Source organism: Thunnus thynnus, chromosome 6 (genome assembly GCF_963924715.1).
Source record: "Thunnus thynnus chromosome 6, fThuThy2.1, whole genome shotgun sequence".
In the NCBI taxonomy this organism is placed as follows: domain Eukaryota; kingdom Metazoa; phylum Chordata; class Actinopteri; order Scombriformes; family Scombridae; genus Thunnus; species Thunnus thynnus.
The window spans coordinates 554,333-575,212 of NC_089522.1; the positions used below are offsets into that span (position 1 = coordinate 554,333).

A 20,880-nucleotide genomic window follows, 5' to 3' on the forward strand; every position below is an offset into this window, starting at 1 on the left:
TAGTTCCCAGTAAGGTTGATGGAGTAAGTGGTTCTAATTTTAACAAAACAACATGACTGATGGGCAATTCTGATTGCTCTAAGAGTAAGGGAAATAATAATTACTACAAAATGTATTTTTTGTGGAAAATGTGTGAATGTTGACAGTTGAAATAAATCGCAAAGCACTAATGAAAATGCTTGTTCAGCAACCCCATCTGTACAACTTTACTGAATTTAGTTACCATGGAATATTATATTTAGGAGACTTGGCAGTTAATAAGTAGTAAGGTGGTGGGATTATTGGTGCCAATATGTCGTGCACGTTTACAAGTACAACTTTTGTACCAAGTTTCATTTTATTAAAGACGACAGAATTGTAGAAACATCATCTTATAATATTACAGTAGCACCCCCTGTTGGTAGAATTGTATCAAATGTTACACACTTGTGCAGTGTGGCTGTATGTACAACATTCCCTAATTACAGACAAATGGTAAGTGATACCTAAAAACAAACTCATAAGTTTTATTTGGGGCCATCTAAATACGGTATGTACCAAGTTTTGTGAAGATTAGATGAAATATGTGCCAACAGAAGCACAAAATGTTTTTACAAAAAATCCAAAACAACAGAAAATGTTTCCAGTGAAATCTGCATTGTCCAAGGAAGGCACTGTGCAAATATTGTTTTGATAGGCCAAATGGTTAATGAGTTATTAGCCAAAACTGACCACATGGTGGCGCTACTGGTACCATATTTTAATATGTTAAGCATTTCCACCCTGGGACACCTGCCCATTAAGTATGAAAAAATCCTACAATCCTGTAAAATGCAACACACAAGTAATAGCACTGATGCAAGGAAAAAGGGCAAAGACTTAAAACCTGCCTGATAGGATGTGGGAGTGTAGAACAAAGTCTGTGTATGAAGTACAGTTCATTTTTCATGTGTAACATGCATAGTAGGTGATGCCTTTTTATGCTGTGTTTAGTTACACCTCTGTATCAACTCGGAATAGCACAAATTAAGTATTGCTGGGTGTCAATATCTTTTGTCCAAATTGGACCATGCAGTGGCAGTGATCACGTTCGCAATGATCTCTTCTGCAGTTCTGTCAATTGAAGCCTGTTCTTATTGTAATGTTGTCACAGTTTAGTCCCCCCCCATTACAAATGCAAATGCCCGGAACTGATTTCTCAACAGGCCCAGTTTCTTCGTATCACAAATCAAAATGCATCCACTACGTCTTTTATGGTGAGTCAGTTGACAATTCAGCATGTTATACCCCTAAACGCAGTGACATAGGTCTTCAGGTTTTAACAGACTCTCTGCTCCAACTCCCCCTTGAAACATCAAAAGAATAAGATATTCAATAATCTAATCAATACATCTGAACATAGAATATATACACATAAAATGCACACTCCAAAACACATAGCAGTCTTGAAGCTTTGCCCCTAGAGCTTGCAACACAACTGAGCCTCACCAAGTCCCACACCTTCACAGTATAAACACATGAACAACACAATCAGTCTTTTGCACACTTCACCCCACAGCCCTGTAGCAGCCCACATAACATAGTTCATAGATACCAAGCTAGCCTCAGCCTCAGCTCCTCAGTCCCCAAGGGAAAAATAAGTTAGTTGGCATCCAGCCAGCATGACTCCCCAACTAAGCCTGGCGCAACCTGAGCTGAACTTTCCAGATACAACTCCTTTTCCCTCATGAGCAAAGCTTGTTTCCCTGAGACACCAAAATGTGTGGGACTACTTTCTCCTGGCAGGGGGACAGAAGACAACGTGTATTTAAACTCTAGTTCACAGCACCAAACCTGAGTGAAACTCTCCATCTACAGGTGCAGTCTACAGCGTAGAGCAAAATGTCTGAAATATATAAAACAGACAGAACAGTAGCATGATGGATAAATAAGATAAACACGCTAGTGTCGATCGGGCTTACAGATATTTTACTGCATATACTCAGATTCCCACATAAGGCCTGGGTGCTAAGGTAGCTGAGAAAGGGGGTAGGAAGCTGTTGAGTGGAAGTACAAGCAAGACCTGCAGAAACACAAGCAAATGATCCAGTTGGGTACAGGGCTAATTTTGGGTTGGCTAATTAGTAATGCATGTGCATAATATGGGCAATTTCATAAGTATCCAGTTTGTGTTACTCTTAGTCTGCCGTAACAGTTGCTGTGATGTCTTACTACCAGTCTCCAGGATCAGCGCTGGGCTGTGAAGCCAATCTGACATAGTGGCTAAACCAAGTAATCAAAACTTCCAGGTCCATGATGTGATGCACACTGGTCCAAAAAGCATTTTCCCCGCACACAAAAGGAGTGGCTGTAAAATAACCCCCTCGAAATGACTCATTTTATTATCAGAATTTGATCCATTCGGTCCGATAGGAAATTGACACCTAGAAATACTTCAAATTTTAAAAATTGCATTAGACTATATTGCATGCTTTTCTTTCAAATCGGAGGCTATCAAGGTAGAACATCACAGATACAATTTATTGTCACACTCTCTATGGGGGAACAAAATTGTGTTCCTTCAGTGCTACGGTGAACAGATGACATGGATGAAAAGTGGCATCACACATGTAACACTGTGTCCTAACAGCAAGCAAGCGTCCAACTATTGCATTGCATCATCTAACAATGGACGCGTTCTGTCCACAATGATTATGATATTTAGATGTTTCTTTACTGGAAATTACATAAAATATAGCCAACAGCAACTCCAGTCAGCTGCAACCTTATTAAGGTTTTGTAGTGAAATGTGGAGGTATCGTAGAGATAACCCCTCATTTCAACTAAATGATTCAGCCGTTCCTCGTCCATGACACTGTGTCCTACAGCGTTTTCAACATGAGCAACAAGGAGTTAATAGAAACAGGGCGTCTGACAAAAGTTCAGCTCAAAATGGCTTAAAACTTGCAGCCAGTTTGGACATTCCAATAGAAAATAAAGCAATCAAACTGATTTTGTCACTGTTGCTCATTTGCATCACATTTAGTCAGGACACGGTTTGAGGATGTTTATTGTTTAATTAAAAACAAAATGTTCTAGCGGTCAAGAAAATAACAATAATGCAGTAAACAATAATAATAGTAAACAGACAACATAAAAATGGCAACAGGCATAGTGTCATTTTGCAGCATGCTGTAGTATAAAGTCACAAGCCCAACAGCCGGTGGGAAAAAGCTGTTAGACAGTCTGATGGCTCTGGCACTGGTTCCACTGGAACTTTTCTTGATGTCTATCCTTGACTGACATTGGAGATCTTGATGCCTAAGGCTGGGTACCAGGGCTGTGGTGGTGGGGGCGTGTTGTTGGAGGTACCGTGGAGAAAATGAAATATGATCCAGGAAGTTGGAGTTACAGATCCATGCATTAATGACTTATCACAAGACAAGACAGTGCACAATAGTTTATAATACGCACAGACAGGATTTTACAACTCTGGAGGGTTATCGCAGTGGCAATTATTTTATCTGTTGTTCTACTATCATGACAGCCTAACTGTACAGAGGTCTGGTGTAATGTCTGTGACTTGACCAAGTTGAGACTCTGAGACGAAGGAGTGTGCACAAATAATAAATTCATATTTGCTTACAACCCTAACAAGATTTTGTCCCTATTCTATGTCCATAAATCAAAGTTGCTTTTGTCTCCACAAGATAACATTGCCAGCTGGCACAGCAAGTGTTTATGCACAGCCAGCCTTCAGACGTCTGCAGTGAAGGAAAGAGGTTTCATACAGTATTATGCAACTTTGTATATCAGATACTGTGAAAAATCACTCACTGTACTTTACTGACATTCCTTCTTTAACCATAGTAAATGTGCACAAATATTTACATTATTGCTGCATTTTCTCCTAGTATTGGTTTGCTCTTGTTGACAAATTACCAGCAGAGTGACTTTGCTTTAGAAACAGACTTGGTTTGTTTGAGAGACGTCTATTCTCAGCACAACCACTTTCCACAACAATCACTTTATTCTGCCTAATTTAAATTAACCTCTCACCTGTTTCACCTCTCCTCTCACCTGTGCACATAGGGAAAGGTCATTTCAAGGTAAGGAAAATTTCAAACTGTTGGAGCGCTGCTTATGCTGGCTGTTGCATTTCCACAAAAATAGAACCTTTTATGTTGCTTATTTTAGATTTGTCGGGGAGTGAGCTACATTTCACCAAAAAATTCCAATGCCAGGGGCCCAGGGGCTAAAGGCTCCAACTGTGAACTTCAACATCCCTGTTTCACATAAGGCCGGGGGCCTTTCTTGCATTTCATCTCTCTCCTTTGTTTCCTGTCATCCATCTACTATCAACTATCAAACACCCATACCAAGGCATAATATTAATACTAGTGACTAACAGTCAGAAGGCTTTTGTTTGATCTGTTCTGCAAAATCAATCCATATTATTCTGGCCCATCAGAAAGTACTATCTTGGGAGCAAGGACTTTCTGGGGTTCAGGAAGTACAGCTCAACAACCAAAACTGGAACCCAGTTTCTGCTGTCAAAATACAATTTCTGCATTCCTAACAAGGTTAAAAAAAGGGTGGAAAGGGCAATACATTTATCATTAGCTGCTTTTTAAGCTCTGCTAATGTAATGATGCACATGTTCCTTCAACTTGGTGGCAATGATGACTGACAGGAGTTTCTATGTTATTTCATCAATTTGTAGTTCTGATAACAGTCAATGAGGTAGTTCTGTTTCTCTCTTGACTTAGAAGGCCTACAATAAATATTGTATATTGCACGTCATTACATGTAATGTTACCTCCACATAAGTACTTCTTTCTTATACCTTAGCTTATGGCTAGTAGGGAGCCTATTTCATTCATTGCAATCATAGAAAGAGAGAAAGAAGGAGAGCGAAAGACAGAAGTAAGGACAGAAAAAGATGAAGTATACATACTTTCCTCCCCAGAAGATTTTGGTGGTGATAACTAAACTGGAACGCCTGCATGTGAGAACACATAAAAAAAAAAAAAAAAAAAAAAAAAAAAGAAATCAGACTGGAAGTTTCCTTCATGGGAATATGACATCTGGAAACAGCATATATGGATAGTAAAATTAAAATGAATTATTTATCCAACACAAACTCAAATCCAGAGATCTACATATTTAATATTGCCTCATTTTATTTCTGTTGATAGTCAGATGCCATGTGATCTTTGGAAACATCATAAAAAATAGGAATGCACCAATCACACATTTCAAAACCTAAAGTCTAAGTGTGCTCATTATGACAGTGAAGGTCATTTGCTTTAACAGATAGGAACAACAGAAGCAATACATAAAATAATTGAATCAATTAATAATAATAATTTGAGGTGTGACCAACATGAACAGCAAACCTTCAGAACTGTAGCTTATAAATTTCTGGTGCCATCTCAGGTAGCAGCCCCACAATCTCAGCACATGCCAGATCTTTTGTTTAAATGTATCAAAACTAATTTTAGTTTTTTCTTGTTTCTTTAGACAATTGTTTCTTGTACCTCTGGAGTTTAGGGCACTTTTTTGCCCTGGGTGTCATGTGAGTGCCTGTCACAGAGTGTTGCTTTCCTTTGTTTATTCCAGGGAGTAACTCAGACTCCACAGGACCTGGAGAGAAGCTTGAAATCCTGACTGAAATCAGCAGGAAACAATGAGGTTGCAGAGTGCAGATAAAGACATGTATCCATCTTTGTAGTTGTTTACATCCCCCCCATGCTGCACTCCACCACTTGTCTGCCTCCGTGGCACAGATTCAGCTGTGTGGTAAAATACCTCCTTCAGCTCAGATGTAAATGATCTGACAGAAGAGCTGACTGGACACTGCCTCTCCCTCTCAGTGGTTCCCCAGAGTCTCGCTGGGGCCGTGAGCAGGGAGATGTTGTAGGTGACTCTGGCTCATTCCATGGGAAATGAGGAAGGCTGGAGCTCAAAGATCAGGAAGCGAGGGGTGATGTCAGCAGGCAGGTAGAGGTAGGTAGGTAAGAGGCAGGCAAAAAAGGAGCAGTGTCCAGAAACAGTGAGACTCTAGCCAGGCAAGGATCCAGGCCCTGATAGCATGAACACAAATGTACTAAATGTACAGAGCATTTGTCTTAAAGCACATTTTCTAAGCCTCAGACTAGAAAAGGTGTCTGTGTAAAACCATCATGTTTGGTCACGGTGCCCAAGAAAGGACAGCCCAAGGTCTTAAATGATTGTAAACCAGTGGAACTTACATCCCATGCAATAAATACCCTTGAGAGGCTGGTCCCTTTTCATACCAGCCCTGGATCTTGTGCTGTTTGCTTACCAGGAGCACACTGGAGTGGATAACACCTTGGGATTTTATCGATAGTACTACTCTTATCGATACTGCTGTTGGGCCTAAAACCACGAGGTCACACAGAGAAGGCCTACATGTAACCTGTGAGGCCTGACCACAAGGTGCTTGTTCCTTTGTTTTCCCCGAGACAGAGGAATAGCGCCAAAATGCTGCTTACAGACAATGGGAGTCCATTGCAAACTCCATTTCCAAGGATGCTTTGCGATTTTCACACCTCAGCAGGGAACAGTCAACATACAGTCTCATTGGCGGAGACGCTCCTGCACAGCGGAGTGTCCTGATGACGCAGCCATGACATCACCGCCTCTTTAAAAACTGAACGTGCCCTGAAGCACACGCCTTTCCCATGTCACTGAGCTAGGGGTAACTTCTGTTCCTCTGTGAGTCAGGTTGACTAAAGGGGGTACCCCACGCATGTGTTTTCCCCTCATCGAAGACTCCCCTCGCCGGACGAGACGAGACTTCGCCCGTGTTCACCTGAACACATTCCCGGATCCGAGAGAGACCGCTGCTGCAACCAGTGTCCTCAAATTCCCTCGAGAAGGAAGGAAAACTTCTTCACCGAGTCGACTCTGCTGTTCTCTCCGCCACGCCGCCGAGAGCCAGCTGCTGTGCTTTTCGCTCAACCAAGTAAGAGGCATAAGTCTGGGCAGAGGCAGTGTTAGTTGTGTGTTCCTATCAGCATCAGTTGCTGTTGTTTAGCATTTAGCTCTCAGCTTTTGCTATTGTTTGTTGTGCTGTTGACGGACCGCCGAGTCCATTTTTCCTGCTTTACTCTTAGGAGTATTTTAAGTTTGCTGCCTGTTTAGTTGTGTTCACCACGCTAGACTGTTTTGTGTTTGTCCTGCTCGGGACTACTGCTGTGTTTGTGCCATCGTGAGTGAGGAAGTAAGTTGCTTTGTTGGTCAGAAACCAGACAACGTGCGTCACACACTGCCGTCCATATGCGCACCGTCTGTGGACAAAGGAACCGCTTCTCTCCCTCTCACGATCGCTTTCTTTCCTTCTTCCCTTTCTCTTCTGACTAACACCTACACGCACCGACATCTTTGTGCGCATCTGATGGTCAGATAACGTCGGACAAAGCTTCGCTTTGTCTTTCCTTATCCGCCATCAGACACGTGTGTTTTTCACAGAAGTGGGTGAGATGGCAGAAGCAAGATGCAAGATGGCGCCGTCCACCAGACTTCTGTCTAACCAAGACACCGCCATACTTCTGCCATCCGGTTCTCACGCAACGTGACTTCCTCCCAAAGTCATGTCCGCGTCGCAGACCGACGACGTCATCACTTCAGGCCCCGTCGCCATCTTGTCGCATGCATGCACACACATGCATTCCCCTGCATGTGTCCAACCCTGTACATAGCTGTTGTGTTTTGTTTGGTAGGATTAGATTTTAGAATAGTTGTTTATTGAATGAAGCATTTGTTGACTTTGTTAATTTTGCTAAGTTTAATAAACATTGTTATATCTTTAAAGAGAAGTTCTTCTGTCATTATTGTGTGTAACATTGTGAAAAGTGGCTGATTGAAGGAGTCAGAGCTCAAATTCACCCTTCTTTGTTCACCCTCGAATGTTGATATCTCTCAGATATTAACATTCTAGGTGAACTCCCATTTATGAGACTACCTGGTTTGGTTATTGGTCCTGGTTTCCGGGTGGTGACCCGTATTTGTTAATTAATAGAATTATTAATATGAATTGTCATAATTAGTTAATTATCCTTGATAATTGATAATTATTGCAAATAATCAACTGTGTTCCTCACAGATCCAACAGTTGGTGCCCGAATTATTGATTAAGGTTAACAATATCTTATTTTCATAATTATCTATGATAATTATGAATTATTGCTAATAACCAAACGCACTACTGCCCGTCCCAACACTGCTTATCGGTTCTTTATTAAGACTCTTATCAGCTCTTTTTCATTGCTAGAGAATTTTTTTAATATAATTTTAAAAAAGAATAAATTCAGAACAGGATTAGAGTTGATTTATATTTTAAATATAACAAAATATTGTTTCTAGACAGCAACAGTAATGTTTACGACAGCAAAGTCACTAGAGTTATTTAGTTGTTGTGCCCTGTGTTGGGACTACATGTGGACCACAGTTTACCACATGTTTCAAGACTCCAAGAAACCTGAGCCCTGGGGGTTCGCACCCAAAGTGTGAAGCTCCACCCATGGATCCAGGTTATCAAAACAAGAGATTATCCTCTTATCTTTCTCTTTTCTCCCCGTGCTGCAATAGGAGCAGCTCCTTGCTCTCTTTCTCCTTCAGCTGCAGGAGCAGCTGCATGGTCTTTCACACCTCCAGCAGCTGCTGGAGCAGCTCTCTGCTCTCTTGTGTGGCCTGCTCACAGCAGACACACACAGTCTTCTTTACAGCAGAAGACGCAAGAGCCTGCCTAAGACTCAGAAACTATGTTTCCTTGTGCCAGCAGCTAACACACAAGTCTGCTGGCCAGTTTTACAAGTACAGGAGCCGCGAAATGGAGTTAGCTTGCCGCTAACTCTACACAAAGGAGTGACCTGGGCCCTCTGCACGACTGGAGTGCTGTCTCCCCAGCAATGCCTGCATCTTTCAGCTTCAGAGCCAAAGCCTTCTCAGCCTGACTCACCCACGGATTCACCAGCTACAAAGCAGGACACCACAAAGCATCTCTTCCTTCATGGACTGATAACAACTGGGCATAGCCTAGCAACACAGTGAAGCATAGTACGGCAAAGCAAGAATGTTTAGCTCAAACAATGTACTGTACGTGTATTAATTTGGTTAAGGTTATACATTGAACTGTTGTTGTGATGTCCTTGTTGCTTATAGTCAAGTTACTGCATAGCCACACCGCTAGGTTAATGTTAGCATGCTTGACATATGTTGCATCCAGTAACTAGGCCTTGCATGCAACTAACCTCATTTTAACCTGGCACCTTTAGTATACACCAATTGGCCTTGAATAGAGAACCACACAGTTAAGAGGTTAAAACCTAGTTTGGCAAACTTTGGTTCAGGCAGCACATGTGGTTCAAGACACCACATGGTCTGGCCTTTTATCTCTGTAGTTCCCTTTATCAGCCAAATTGTCGGCATGCCATGTGCTCAGTCACCAGGTGACTGCAGCCATCTTGCTATTGTCTTCCCTACACACACACACACACTTGTATATAGGTACACTTAACTAGATTAGTATTGTGTGTTGCTTTTACCATTTTGTTAAATAAATGCTTTTGGATATACCTGTTGTCTGTTTTAATGTTGCACAAGAATGAGTTTTGCCAACCTCTGCTCTGTAAAGAACTCCAAATCCTTCAACCATAACTAACTACTGATATGGTGATTTTGTTTATAGTTATTAAATTATTTATCAAAGTCCCAAATTCATAGATTAGTACACTTTGAGACTGAATTGGCTCTCTTTTTCCCTGAGTCCAGGGTGCTGCCCCGTTATTAATTCTGATTAATAATTTATTGATTATCTTTGATAATCGTTTATTATCTTTGATAATCGTTTATTATCTTTGATAATCGTTAATTATTGCTGATAGCCAAACTCGTAGCCACAGCCCAACACCTGCCCATGTGGACTAACAAGACAAGAAACAGTTGCGATGGTGAAACATTAGTCAAACATAGACAAAAACAAAACGTCTTAGATTGCAAACAAAGAACTTTGTCTTCTGTACCTGCTCTACAGGGGAAAAAAAAAAAAAAAAAAAAAAAAAAAAGGTTCCCTTCCTGATACACAGCTCAAGTTTTTCATAATCATTCATTGAGAAAACACTAGTGCAGTGCCTGTTCAGAGTATGTCTGTTCAGAATGGCAGATTTCTCAATACCTAGAGAGAACAGTGCCCTTCCCCTAAACGCCCCACATGCAGGCTATCAGGAGACTACAATTTAGAGCTGAGCTGAAGCTGATCAGATGAACTGCAGTGCCTGTTCAAATTGTGCCTGAGACATCCTGCACTATGTCTTGAACATACATATCAAGTTCCTGTACTGAGGAATGGGAATAGTAGAGCTTAACTCTACATTTTTTTCAATTAATTCTCTGTGGTAGTTTTTATCACTACGGATGTAATCCCTCCTCGAACCACATTGTGGATTGCAATGAAAAACTGTCCATATTTCTGCTCATTGACTCCACGGGTAGAAGAAGAAGCAGAAGCAATATTGTTTGAGGTATTTTTATACATTTCTCAAGAACCCCTCATCCAAACAACATAACACTCAACACTACACTTCCTTGGGTTCTCAGCAATACACCTGCCAAGTGTGAAGTTGATCGGATGAATGGTTGTCGAGATACGCAAAGGACAGACAGACAGAGATTCCTTCCTTTATAGTTAGATATATAAACTCAATGTCTCACTGGAAACAAATTTAAAATGTTAATAAAATAATTAATATTTCTGACATCAAAATACTGAGTGAAGTTTAGATGAATAACAGACATCAGTCACTATCAGTCATTCATTTTGTGCTCTGCTCTGTCAGGTTTGTCTCAGCCTGTAGCTAAGTTCACAAGAATTTGCCAAATTTTAAGATACATAGCATAAGATACAGACAGCTTTAGTTTTAGCTTTTTCATAACCATTTGCTATTAGCTCAACAAGTGCACTGTGGTTAGTAAAATATAGCAGAGCTGGATGGGAGACTGCAGGCAAAGTAGTTGAAAATATTACTTTTCTACAAGTTTATGCTTGTTGAACAGGTGTTTGATAATTACTCTTTTTACTTGTCAAGGTTTTATTGCACTGACAGTAATAAATGTAGTTGTTGTCAACTCAAGTAAAACAGCATCTTTCACTTCACCTGGTTCACTGTCTCCACTGCGGCCTCTCTGTGTGGTGGAGGGTAAAAGATCCATCCTTAAAAATATCACGGGTTCCTTAAAAAATTAATTCCACTTCAGAACCGGGTTTCGTTCCCTAATGACATCATCATCTACCCTTTACAGGCTCACTTGGATAAAGCTAAGAAAACAATGTTCCTTGTTTTTTTCCACTGCTTTTAACAACATGAAACTTTTGCTGTTAGTAGATCAGTTCAAGACCCTGTCAATGCTCTGCTTGTGTTATGGATTTTGGACTAAGTAACACAGGGGCCCGTCAGGGGACTGGGGCTCAGATCAGTCTGTGATGGCAAGCATCATCTTATATGCTGCAGTATGTTGGAATCGCAGTGGGAAGGCTGGAGACGCCAAGAGATTTAAGACTTAAGTTAGAGAGAAGTTGAGCTCTGTGATAGGAGGAGAAGTAGGGCTGGACTCTCTGAAAGTGGTGGTGGAGCAGAGGATGCTGACCAAGCTGGTGAACATCCTGAACAACATCTCACACCTCCTCCATGATGTGTTGGTTAGGCAGAGGAGTGTCTTCAGCAACAGACTGATCTCCCCACAGCGTTCCACTGAGTGACACAGAAGGTCATTCCATCAAACCTTATAATTCATCCCCCCTCTGACGCAGCTCAGACCTCAGAAACTTCTGATGTTGCTGAATGCCTCTGGACCTCCCTCTTCACCACAGAACAATACATTCTCTTAACGACTTCTGGACATTCATGACACTGCTATGGATAGAGCAGCACACATTACAGCCTAACTTAATTCAAAATTTCCTTCAATCTGTTAAACTCTGTTTTATTGGCATGCATTAGATACATTTGTATACTGTTCATAATATGCACAATTACACTTTTTACACTTTATTGCAAGTATGGACCTATTTCAGTTTATTTAATCCATACACTTAAAGTGATGGATATTATTTTTTAAAATAACCTTCTGATATGATACCACTAGTTTTAAGACATGCACAAACAATGCATATAACCTAAAAACTGTACCTCCATCCTTTCTTCTTTATGATACTTCCCAAAACAGCTTCAGCCCTGGAAGAGCAGAGAGAGAGAGAGAGAGAGAGAGAGAGAGAACGATTCATGATGTTTCTTTAATAAATAAAACTCAATTGTTTTGGTTTATCAAATAAATAAACGACAACAGTGTAAGGTACAAGATGAGTAAACCTTTACTGACTCCCATGTTAAGATAACCATTTCTCACAAGAGTTTCTGCATTTCTTCACTCACACCCCTGCAGGACCTGATCACCCCACAAACCTCCACCAGCACCCTGAGATCTGCTAGCAGCTTGCTCCTACAAGCCCCCAGTACTAAGCTCCACACCATGGGGGATCGAACCTTCTGCTCTGCTGCACCACAGAGCAGCCTTCCTAACCACCTGAGGTCGGCACAGACCCTAGACTCTTTTGAAACAGGCCTAAAACCTTTTTATTCAGGAAAGCTTCTTCATCTTAACTCTTGTTAGTGATCATTTTCTTAGAACAAATTAAATGCATTATTATTGTTATTGCTATGTAATAGACTGACGAAGTCTAAAAATGCATTTATTTACACAGAGCAACCACATTACACATGAATCTCAAAGTAGAAAAAAAAGGTGGCCCTTGGTCTTTATTTATTTGCAACCAATAGGCTGACAAATCTACTTACATGTTGCAGCATAAAGCCCTGATCAGAATATGTATGACAGCAGTAAGTGGTCTTTTTGATCTGTCTGTCTGAAGACCAGTACTAAGTAAATATATTTGTTGGGTAAATATATTTTAACACGCAGAATATCTGGAGACTACAATTTTGAGTTGAGCTGAAGTTGATCAGATGAACTGTATTGCCTGTTCAAATGTGCCTGAGACATCCTGCACTATGTCTTTAACATACATATAAAGTTCCTGTGTGTTAGGAACTTGAATGGAGCTTAACTCTCTTAAAACGTTTTCAATTCATTCTCTATGGTATAGTATCTGTGAGCCTAACATCAAGAACAAGTACAGAGAGCGACTGAGGGCTGTGGACCAGGAGCTCCATGTCTTGCAGAATAGGGCAGTTGTGTGCATCATCCCATGCTCAGTTTTCCAATTGATAGTAAGTCACATTTCTCTCTCTCAGAAAAACCACTTGTGTGTGTGTGTGTTGGCCATCAGAGGGCTGTGGAGTGTTCATTTTTAAATACATTTTAGACTGGAATGACTTGAGATTTCGCGTATTTTTAAAGGGTACCAGTCATGGTGAATCAGCAGGTTATTCATAACCCTGAGCAAAACTGTTTAAAAACCTGACTGGAATTTTCCAAACAGGTTGTGTCCTCTCACCTTCCTTGACCCTGTGGCCAGGCTTCTCTACGAATGTGTTTGTTGTGAGATAGTTGTTATCATCATCATCATCATCATCATCATCATCATCATCATCATCATCATCATCATCATCACTAAACTCCACTCACTCATGCACATAGCCTTGGAAAAAAAAGACGGATGCAATCAGATTTGTGGAGATGGAGATGCATTTATGTGGATAAGCATACATGAGAGTAGTACAATCCCATCTTAAATTGGATATAGATATGAGACAGTTGGAATGACAAGTTTAAAAATGGGGCCATACTTACTTTCCAGCATGATACACTTCAGCTGTGTCGAACAGATTGATGCCATTCTCATATGCCAGAGTCATCAGCTCCTCTGCTACCTTCAACAGAAAATTTTCAGATAAAGATAAAAAAAAAGTGTGAAATTACTGTATTTTATTTCCCATCAACTTGTGAGAAGTTCTTCAAAAGACAAGCTGGATAGAACCTATTTAAGCAACATGTTTGAGCTTTAGGATTGGTGATGTCACTTGCTTGGTAGGTCCACCAGTTCAGATTTCAACAACTATTAGATGAATTGCCATATCTGTAATGTTGCATAATTAAATATAAATTTTTCTGTCTCCACTTTTCCCCCTTCGTGTTATTGTAGGTGTTTGGCCTGGTTCTGCACAAACTGCCACCTGCTCTCACAATTTTCCCTAAAGGTAACAGGCTTCAGAGGGTACCGTAAACAGCTTATTGTTGATGTAATATTGATGATGCAACACTCAAAACAGACCCAGGGGTTTTCAGGGAAGAAGCAAGGTCTCTTGTATTATCTCTGTATTAGCTAGAGTTTAGATGATATCTCCAGTTCCCCCTTTTTTTTTTTTTTTAGCATGGAGCCACACAATAGCCCATATGAGACTGATAATGACTGGGAGCAGGGGAGGAGTGAACTTCTCAGCAGGAACACTTCAGCAGGGGTTTACTGTTTGATGAACTGTTATAATGGACAAAAGTTTAGTGCAAATATGTCGAGAACTGCAAAGGTTAACGTTAGTAACTAAATACATCTTAATAAACAGACAAACAAAAAAAACAAAAAAAAAAAAAGATGAGAACTGGTATTCAGAGAGAGAGAGAAAGGTGTGTGTGTGGATGATGCGGGCTTTTCCACTGTCATGATGATCTTATTTCCTGATCTTATGAGCATGTTATGTTGGTAATTTAAGGGACGATAGTTGAAGTTTTGCGTATGTGTCAGATGCAGTTGGGGTGTTTCAGTGTCATACTTTTGCAATCTGAGGCTGGAGTGTGTGTTAATTTCTATAAATTGTATGTGTTAGTTTAGATGAACGGGTCAGTAAAAGTGGCGATATGGTTACAGGAACCACTATTATATTGAGAGATATTCATATCATCTTTAACTATGAATAAACCAGATTAAAAAGTACTTGGACTTGTCCGTGTTTGGTCACAAAGTGAGGAGGCTTTAACAGCATAGTCAGTATTTTTGTTCACTAGGACTGGGCAATAATGTTGTATTGCATATTGATTTATATATATATATATATATATATATATATATATATATATATATATATATATATATATATATATATATATATATATATATATATATATATATATATATATATATTTAACACATCTCTCATCCAAATTAACCTCTTAAGCCCAACAGACCCGGTACCAGGTCTGGTAGGACGGTATCATAAATAACCGCCTGTAAAAAGTTCATAAAATGCTGTGGTGGTCTTTTGTTTCTAAAAGAGGAATCATAATACTACCAAAACAACCCTTCAAGTGTATTATGTCCAAGCAGTGTTTGTTTGGCGATAATTTCAATATTTTAGTTACAAAATAAAAGCGTGTTAAGTTGACAGTGGAAATGAAATGCAACAGTACACATAATCCGCTCGCTCTAAACCCGACATGTTGGGTGTCATATGAAACTAGAGAAGCTATTGTTTCCATTGATACCAGGCTCAGCATAGCCTGAGCTAACCAGCTCACGTCAGCCCCATAGCAAACACGCAGCCAAACTTTGTTTATGTCTCCATATTCCATCAAATCCCAAAGCAATTGTCATCAAAAGCAACTAATAATACCTTTTCGTGGTCATTTTGAGTCTATCCGTATGACTCTCCGATCTAAATAGGACACATGGTGGCCTATATTGCAGACTGAACCCTGTGCTTCAATTTTTTTCATGGTCTTTTGCTGCCATTTAGTGGACTTTTGGTGGTACTACAGATTACAAACATGGTGCAGTGATATCCTACTCGAGAGCTTTCAAACGGTGTGCCACTCACCTGTGACACACCTAGCACGGAGTGTATAAAGCCGTGCGTACGCAGCCGAGACATGCATAAAGTCTGAAAGCTGAGTGCAAGAGGCACGGCCTGTTCGACTGGTATTGTATTGTTTTTGTATTTTCTGCACTTTTACAATGCCTAAGAAGCAGCAAAAAACAAAGTGCCATGGATGCCCTGGAAGAGATTCAGAGGAGGAGTGATGTCAAAGTTCAAGACTCATCCGACAGTACTGACAACGAGTACGACTCAGAGGAGGACGAATTTTTTTTAATAAATGTGGATTTACTTTATGAGTAAGTTATTGTTTTCTTGTGCATTTTGAACAACTTTGTAGTACATGTTTGTTAGTTTCACTGATAATGTAAAGCCATGACAATGGTGGCAACCCCCAACAACAACAGATCAGCTGTTGCATGTAAAGGGACAAGCATGGCGGCACTGTTTAAAGTGACATGCATTGATGTTACATGCATGCATACAGATGGAGAGGAGGAGGAGGAGAGAGGAGCATCATGGGAAGTCCCCCAGCAGTCGAGGCCTATAGCAGCATAACTAAGGGCTGATCCAAGGCGAGCCTGGTCGGCCCTAACTATAAGCTTTATCAAAAAGGAAAGTTTTAAGCCTACTCTTAAACATAGAGAGGGTGTCTGCACCCCGGACCGAATCTGGAAGATGGTTCCACAGGAGAGGAGCCTGATAGCTGAAGGCTCTGCCTCCCATTCTACTTTTAAAGACCGTAGGAACCACCAGTAAGCTGCATTCTGGGAGCGCAGTGTTCTAGTGGGATAATACGGTACTATGAGCTCTTCAAGATATGATGGTGCCTGACCATTAAGGGCTTTGAAATTTGGGAGAAGGATTTTAAATTCTATTCTAGATTTTACAGGAAGCCAATGCAGCGAAGCTAAAATGGGAGAAATGTGATCTCTTTTTCTAGTTTTAGTCAGAACACGTGCAGCTGCATTCTGGACCAGCTGGAGAGTCTTTAGAGACTTGTTAGGGCAGCCTGATAATAAGGAATTGCAATAATCCAGCCTAGAAGTAACAAATGCGTGAACTAGTTTTTCTGCATCTTTTAGGGACAGGATGTGCCTGATTTTTGCGATATTACGTAAGTGAAAAAAGGCAGTCCTTGAGATTTGATTATGTGGGAGTTTAAGGACATATCCTGATCAAAGATAACTCCCAGATTCCTTACGGTGGTGCTGGAGGCCAGGGTAATGCCATCCAGAGTAGCTTTATCATTAGATAATGTGTTTCTAAGGTGTTTAGGGCCAAGCACAATAACTTCAGTTTTATCTGAGTTTAATAGTAGAAAATTGCAGGTCATCCAGGTCTTTGTCGTTAAGGCATGCTTGGAGTTTGTTTAACTGATTGGTTTCATCAGGCTTCATTGATAAATATAATTGGGTATCATCTGCATAACAATGAAAATTTATGGAGTGTTTCCTAATAATATTACCTAAAGGAAGCATATACAAGGTGAATAGAATTGGTCCAAGTACAGAACCTTGTGGAACTCTGTGTCTAACTTTTGCCTTCACGGAGGATTCATCATTAACATGTACAAACTGAAATCGATCTGATAAATAGGACTGAAACCAGCTTAATGCAGTTCCTTTAATGCCAATTAAATGTTCCAGTCTCTGCAAAAGGATTTGATGGTCAATTGTGTCAAACGCAGCACTAAGATCTAACAGGACAAGTATAGAGACAAATCCTTTGTCCAATGCAGTTAGGAGGTCATTTGTGACTTTCACCAGTGCTGTCTCTGTGCTATGATGCGCTCTAAATCCTGACTGAAAATCCTCAAACTATTGTTATGTAGAAAGTCACATAACTGATTAGAGACTGCTTTCTCAAGGATCTTAGAGAGAAATGGAAGGTTAGATATAGGTCTATAATTGGCTAAAACACCTTAACCAAAAGTAGGCTTCTTAAGAAGAGGTTTAATTACAGCTACTTTAAAAGACTGTGGTACATAGCCTGTTACTAAAGACAGATTGATCATATCTAGTAAAGAAGTGCTCACTAAGGGTAAGGCTTCCTTAAGCAGCCTAGTTGGGATAGGATCTAAGAGACAGGTTGATGGTTTAGCTGAACAAATCACTGAAGTTAGTTCAGGAAAGTCGACTGGAGAAAAACAGTCCAAATATGTGTCAGGATTTACAGCTGTTTCTAAGGTGCCTGTGTTTGGGGAGAGAACGGTGCCTGTTGAGGGCAGGAGGTGGTTAATTTTGTCTCTAATAGTTAGAATTTTATCATTAAAGAAGCTCATAAAGTCATTACTACTGAGAGCTATAGGAATACACGGATCAATAGAGTTATGACTCTTTGTCAGCCTGGCCAAAGTGCTGAAAAGGAACCTAGGGCTGTTTTTATTCTCTTCTATTAATGCTGAGTAATAGGCGGCTCTGGCATTACAGAGGGCCTTCCTATATGTTTTAAGACTATCTTGCCAGACTAGAGAGATTCTTCCACTTTGGTGGAACGCCAAATCCTTTCCAATTTTCGCGATGTTTGCTTTAATTTGCGGGTTTGGGAGTTATACCATGGAGCTAACCCCTTATGTTTTATTATCTTCCTTTTTAAGGGGGCGATGGAGTCGAGTGTTATTCGTAATGAGCCTGCAGCACTAACAAGATTATCAATTTGGGAGGGACTAAAGTTAACATAAGAGTCCTCTGTAGTATTGAGACATGACATTGAATTCAGTACTGATGGAATTGCTTCCTTAAATTTATCGAAACACTGATATCAGACATCTAGTGAGGACATTTTTGTCTAATGGTGTGTAATCCAGTAATAGGAATTCAAAAGTTATTAAAAAATCTGATAAAATAGGATTTTGTGGAAAAATTATTAAATGTTCAATTTCAATCCCATAAGTCAGAACAAGGTGGAGGGTGTGGTTAAGACAGTGAGTGAGATTATTTACACACTGAGAGAAGCCAATTGAGTCAAATAATGAGATAAATGCAGTACTGCAGTACAGTCATTGACGTCCACATGAATATTAAAATCACCTACTATAATTACTTTATCTGTACTAAGGACCAAGTTTGATAAAAACTCTGAGAATCCAGATAGGAATTCAAAGTACAGGCCAGGAGGACGGTACACTATAACACATAGAACTGGCTGTAAAGTTTTCCAGGTTGAGTGAGAGAGACTAAGAACAAGGCTTTCGAATGAGTTATAATTTAATTTAGGTCTAGGGTTGATGATTAGGCTTGAGTTGAAAATGGCTGCAACTCCACCTCCTCGGCCAGTGTCTCGAGGAATGCGAGTATTAATATGACTGGGGGGAGTGGATTCATTTAGGCTGACATATTCTTCATGACACAGCCAGGTTTCAGTAAGACAAAATAAATCAATATGATGATCTGAGATTAGATCGTTTACTAATACAGCTTTAGATGACAGAGATCTAATGTTCAAGAGTCCACATTTCATTATCTTATTTTGTTGTACTATTGCAGTAGTGGTTTTAATTTCTACGAATGACTCTTTTGTTTACTTTGGATTTAATTGATTTATGTGGTTGGGGGACAGACACAGTCTCCATGTGGGTTTGGGTGGGTAACTGCTCTAATAGAAGCACAGAGAAGCATGTAGGACTGCAGCTCTGCTTCCTGGTCTCAACTCTGGGTTGTCATGGTTTTGGTCTACTAATAAACAGATATGAGAGCAGCTCCATCCAAAGTGGGATGTATGCCGTCTCTCCTAATCAGACCAGGTCTTCCCCAGAAAGTCTGCCAATTATCTATGAAGCCCACATTGTTTGATGGACACCACCTCAACAGCCAGCGGCTGAGTGATGACATGTGGCTATACATGTCATCACTGGTCAGATTAGGCAGCGGTCCAGGGAAATTTCGGAGTCCGACATTGTTTTTGCAAATGTACACACTGACTCAACATTAATTTCGGTGACCTCTGATTGGCATAATCGGGAGTCGTTGCCGCCGACATGGATGACAATCATACCATATTTACGTTTATTCTTAGCCAGCAGTTTTAAATTTGACTCAATGTCGCCCGCTCTGGCCCCAGGAATACATTTAACTATGGCTGCTGGTGTCGCTAACTTCACGTTTCTGACTATGGAGCTGCCAGTAATCAGAGTTGGTTTCTCAGCAGGTGTGTTACTGAGGGGGGAGAACCTGTTAGAAACATGAACTGGTTGGTGGTGAACCGTGGGCTTCTGCTTAGGGCTATGCTTCCTTCAGACAGTCACCCAGCCGCCCTGGCTTCCCGGCTGCTCGTGAACTACCGGGGGAGTAGGAGCTACGCTAGGTCGGCCCGCCCCGGATACTGGTGGCTGGCTAACTACATTAGCTACTGATTGTTTTTCCATGGTGCGGAGCCGCGCTTCCAATTCACTGAGCCTCGCCTCCAGCACTGCAAATAAACTACAGTTATTACACGTACCACTATCACTAAAGGAGGCAGAGGAATAACTAAACATTTGACACACTGAGCAAGAGAGCAGGAGAATGAGAGGGAGAGAGGGAAGCCATCGCTAACTGCTTAGTTTAAGTTAGCTGCTAATGCTAGCTGCAGAGCTAAAATAACTACTGTGCGATTGGCGAGAAAAGCGCTGAGAGTGCTTGTGTAGAACTAGCAAAAGTTTAAATATACAGCAGGTATTAATCCACAGTAATGTGATATATAGCAAAATCAACTGAGTTGAGAGCAGCAACAACGCTATCAGTAGACACAGTCGGCAACCAGAAATGACACAATATGCTTGTTGTACTGTAGCACGTCAGCACCAGTCAGAAACGCTAGCTGGGTTAGCTGTGTCAAGTTGTGATAACGTAATGCCCAGTTTAACTTGTGACAGCATCTGTAATGTTATGCACCATCGATCATGTTTCACATCGAAGGCTACAGGCATTAATCTCTCATCACATCAATATATTTACACGATTCAGCATGCTCATTCATCCATATTGCACATGACTGTTAACTCCTATTTAGCAAATAGTGACAGAAATTGGATAATGTTCACCCACAGGTGTAGAAACCACAATCACTATGGGGTTACAATAGTCTATATAAG

At 40.6% G+C, this 20,880-nt stretch overlaps 1 protein-coding gene across 3 annotated transcripts in view; it reads right to left on the minus strand.

The window, feature by feature from the left end:
• Positions 1–20,880, minus strand: part of LOC137183944 (voltage-gated potassium channel subunit beta-2-like) — a 58,691-nt gene that overhangs the window by 7,840 nt on the left and 29,971 nt on the right. For all 3 annotated transcript variants that reach the window (XM_067591180.1, XM_067591179.1, XM_067591181.1), the window contains exons 5-7: positions 13,792–13,871; positions 12,171–12,215; positions 4,916–4,960 (exon numbers count right to left, since the gene is read on the minus strand). In XM_067591180.1, the coding sequence (XP_067447281.1) occupies positions 4,916–4,960; positions 12,171–12,215; positions 13,792–13,871 (170 nt within the window). The remainder of the gene's footprint in view (positions 1–4,915; positions 4,961–12,170; positions 12,216–13,791; positions 13,872–20,880) is intronic.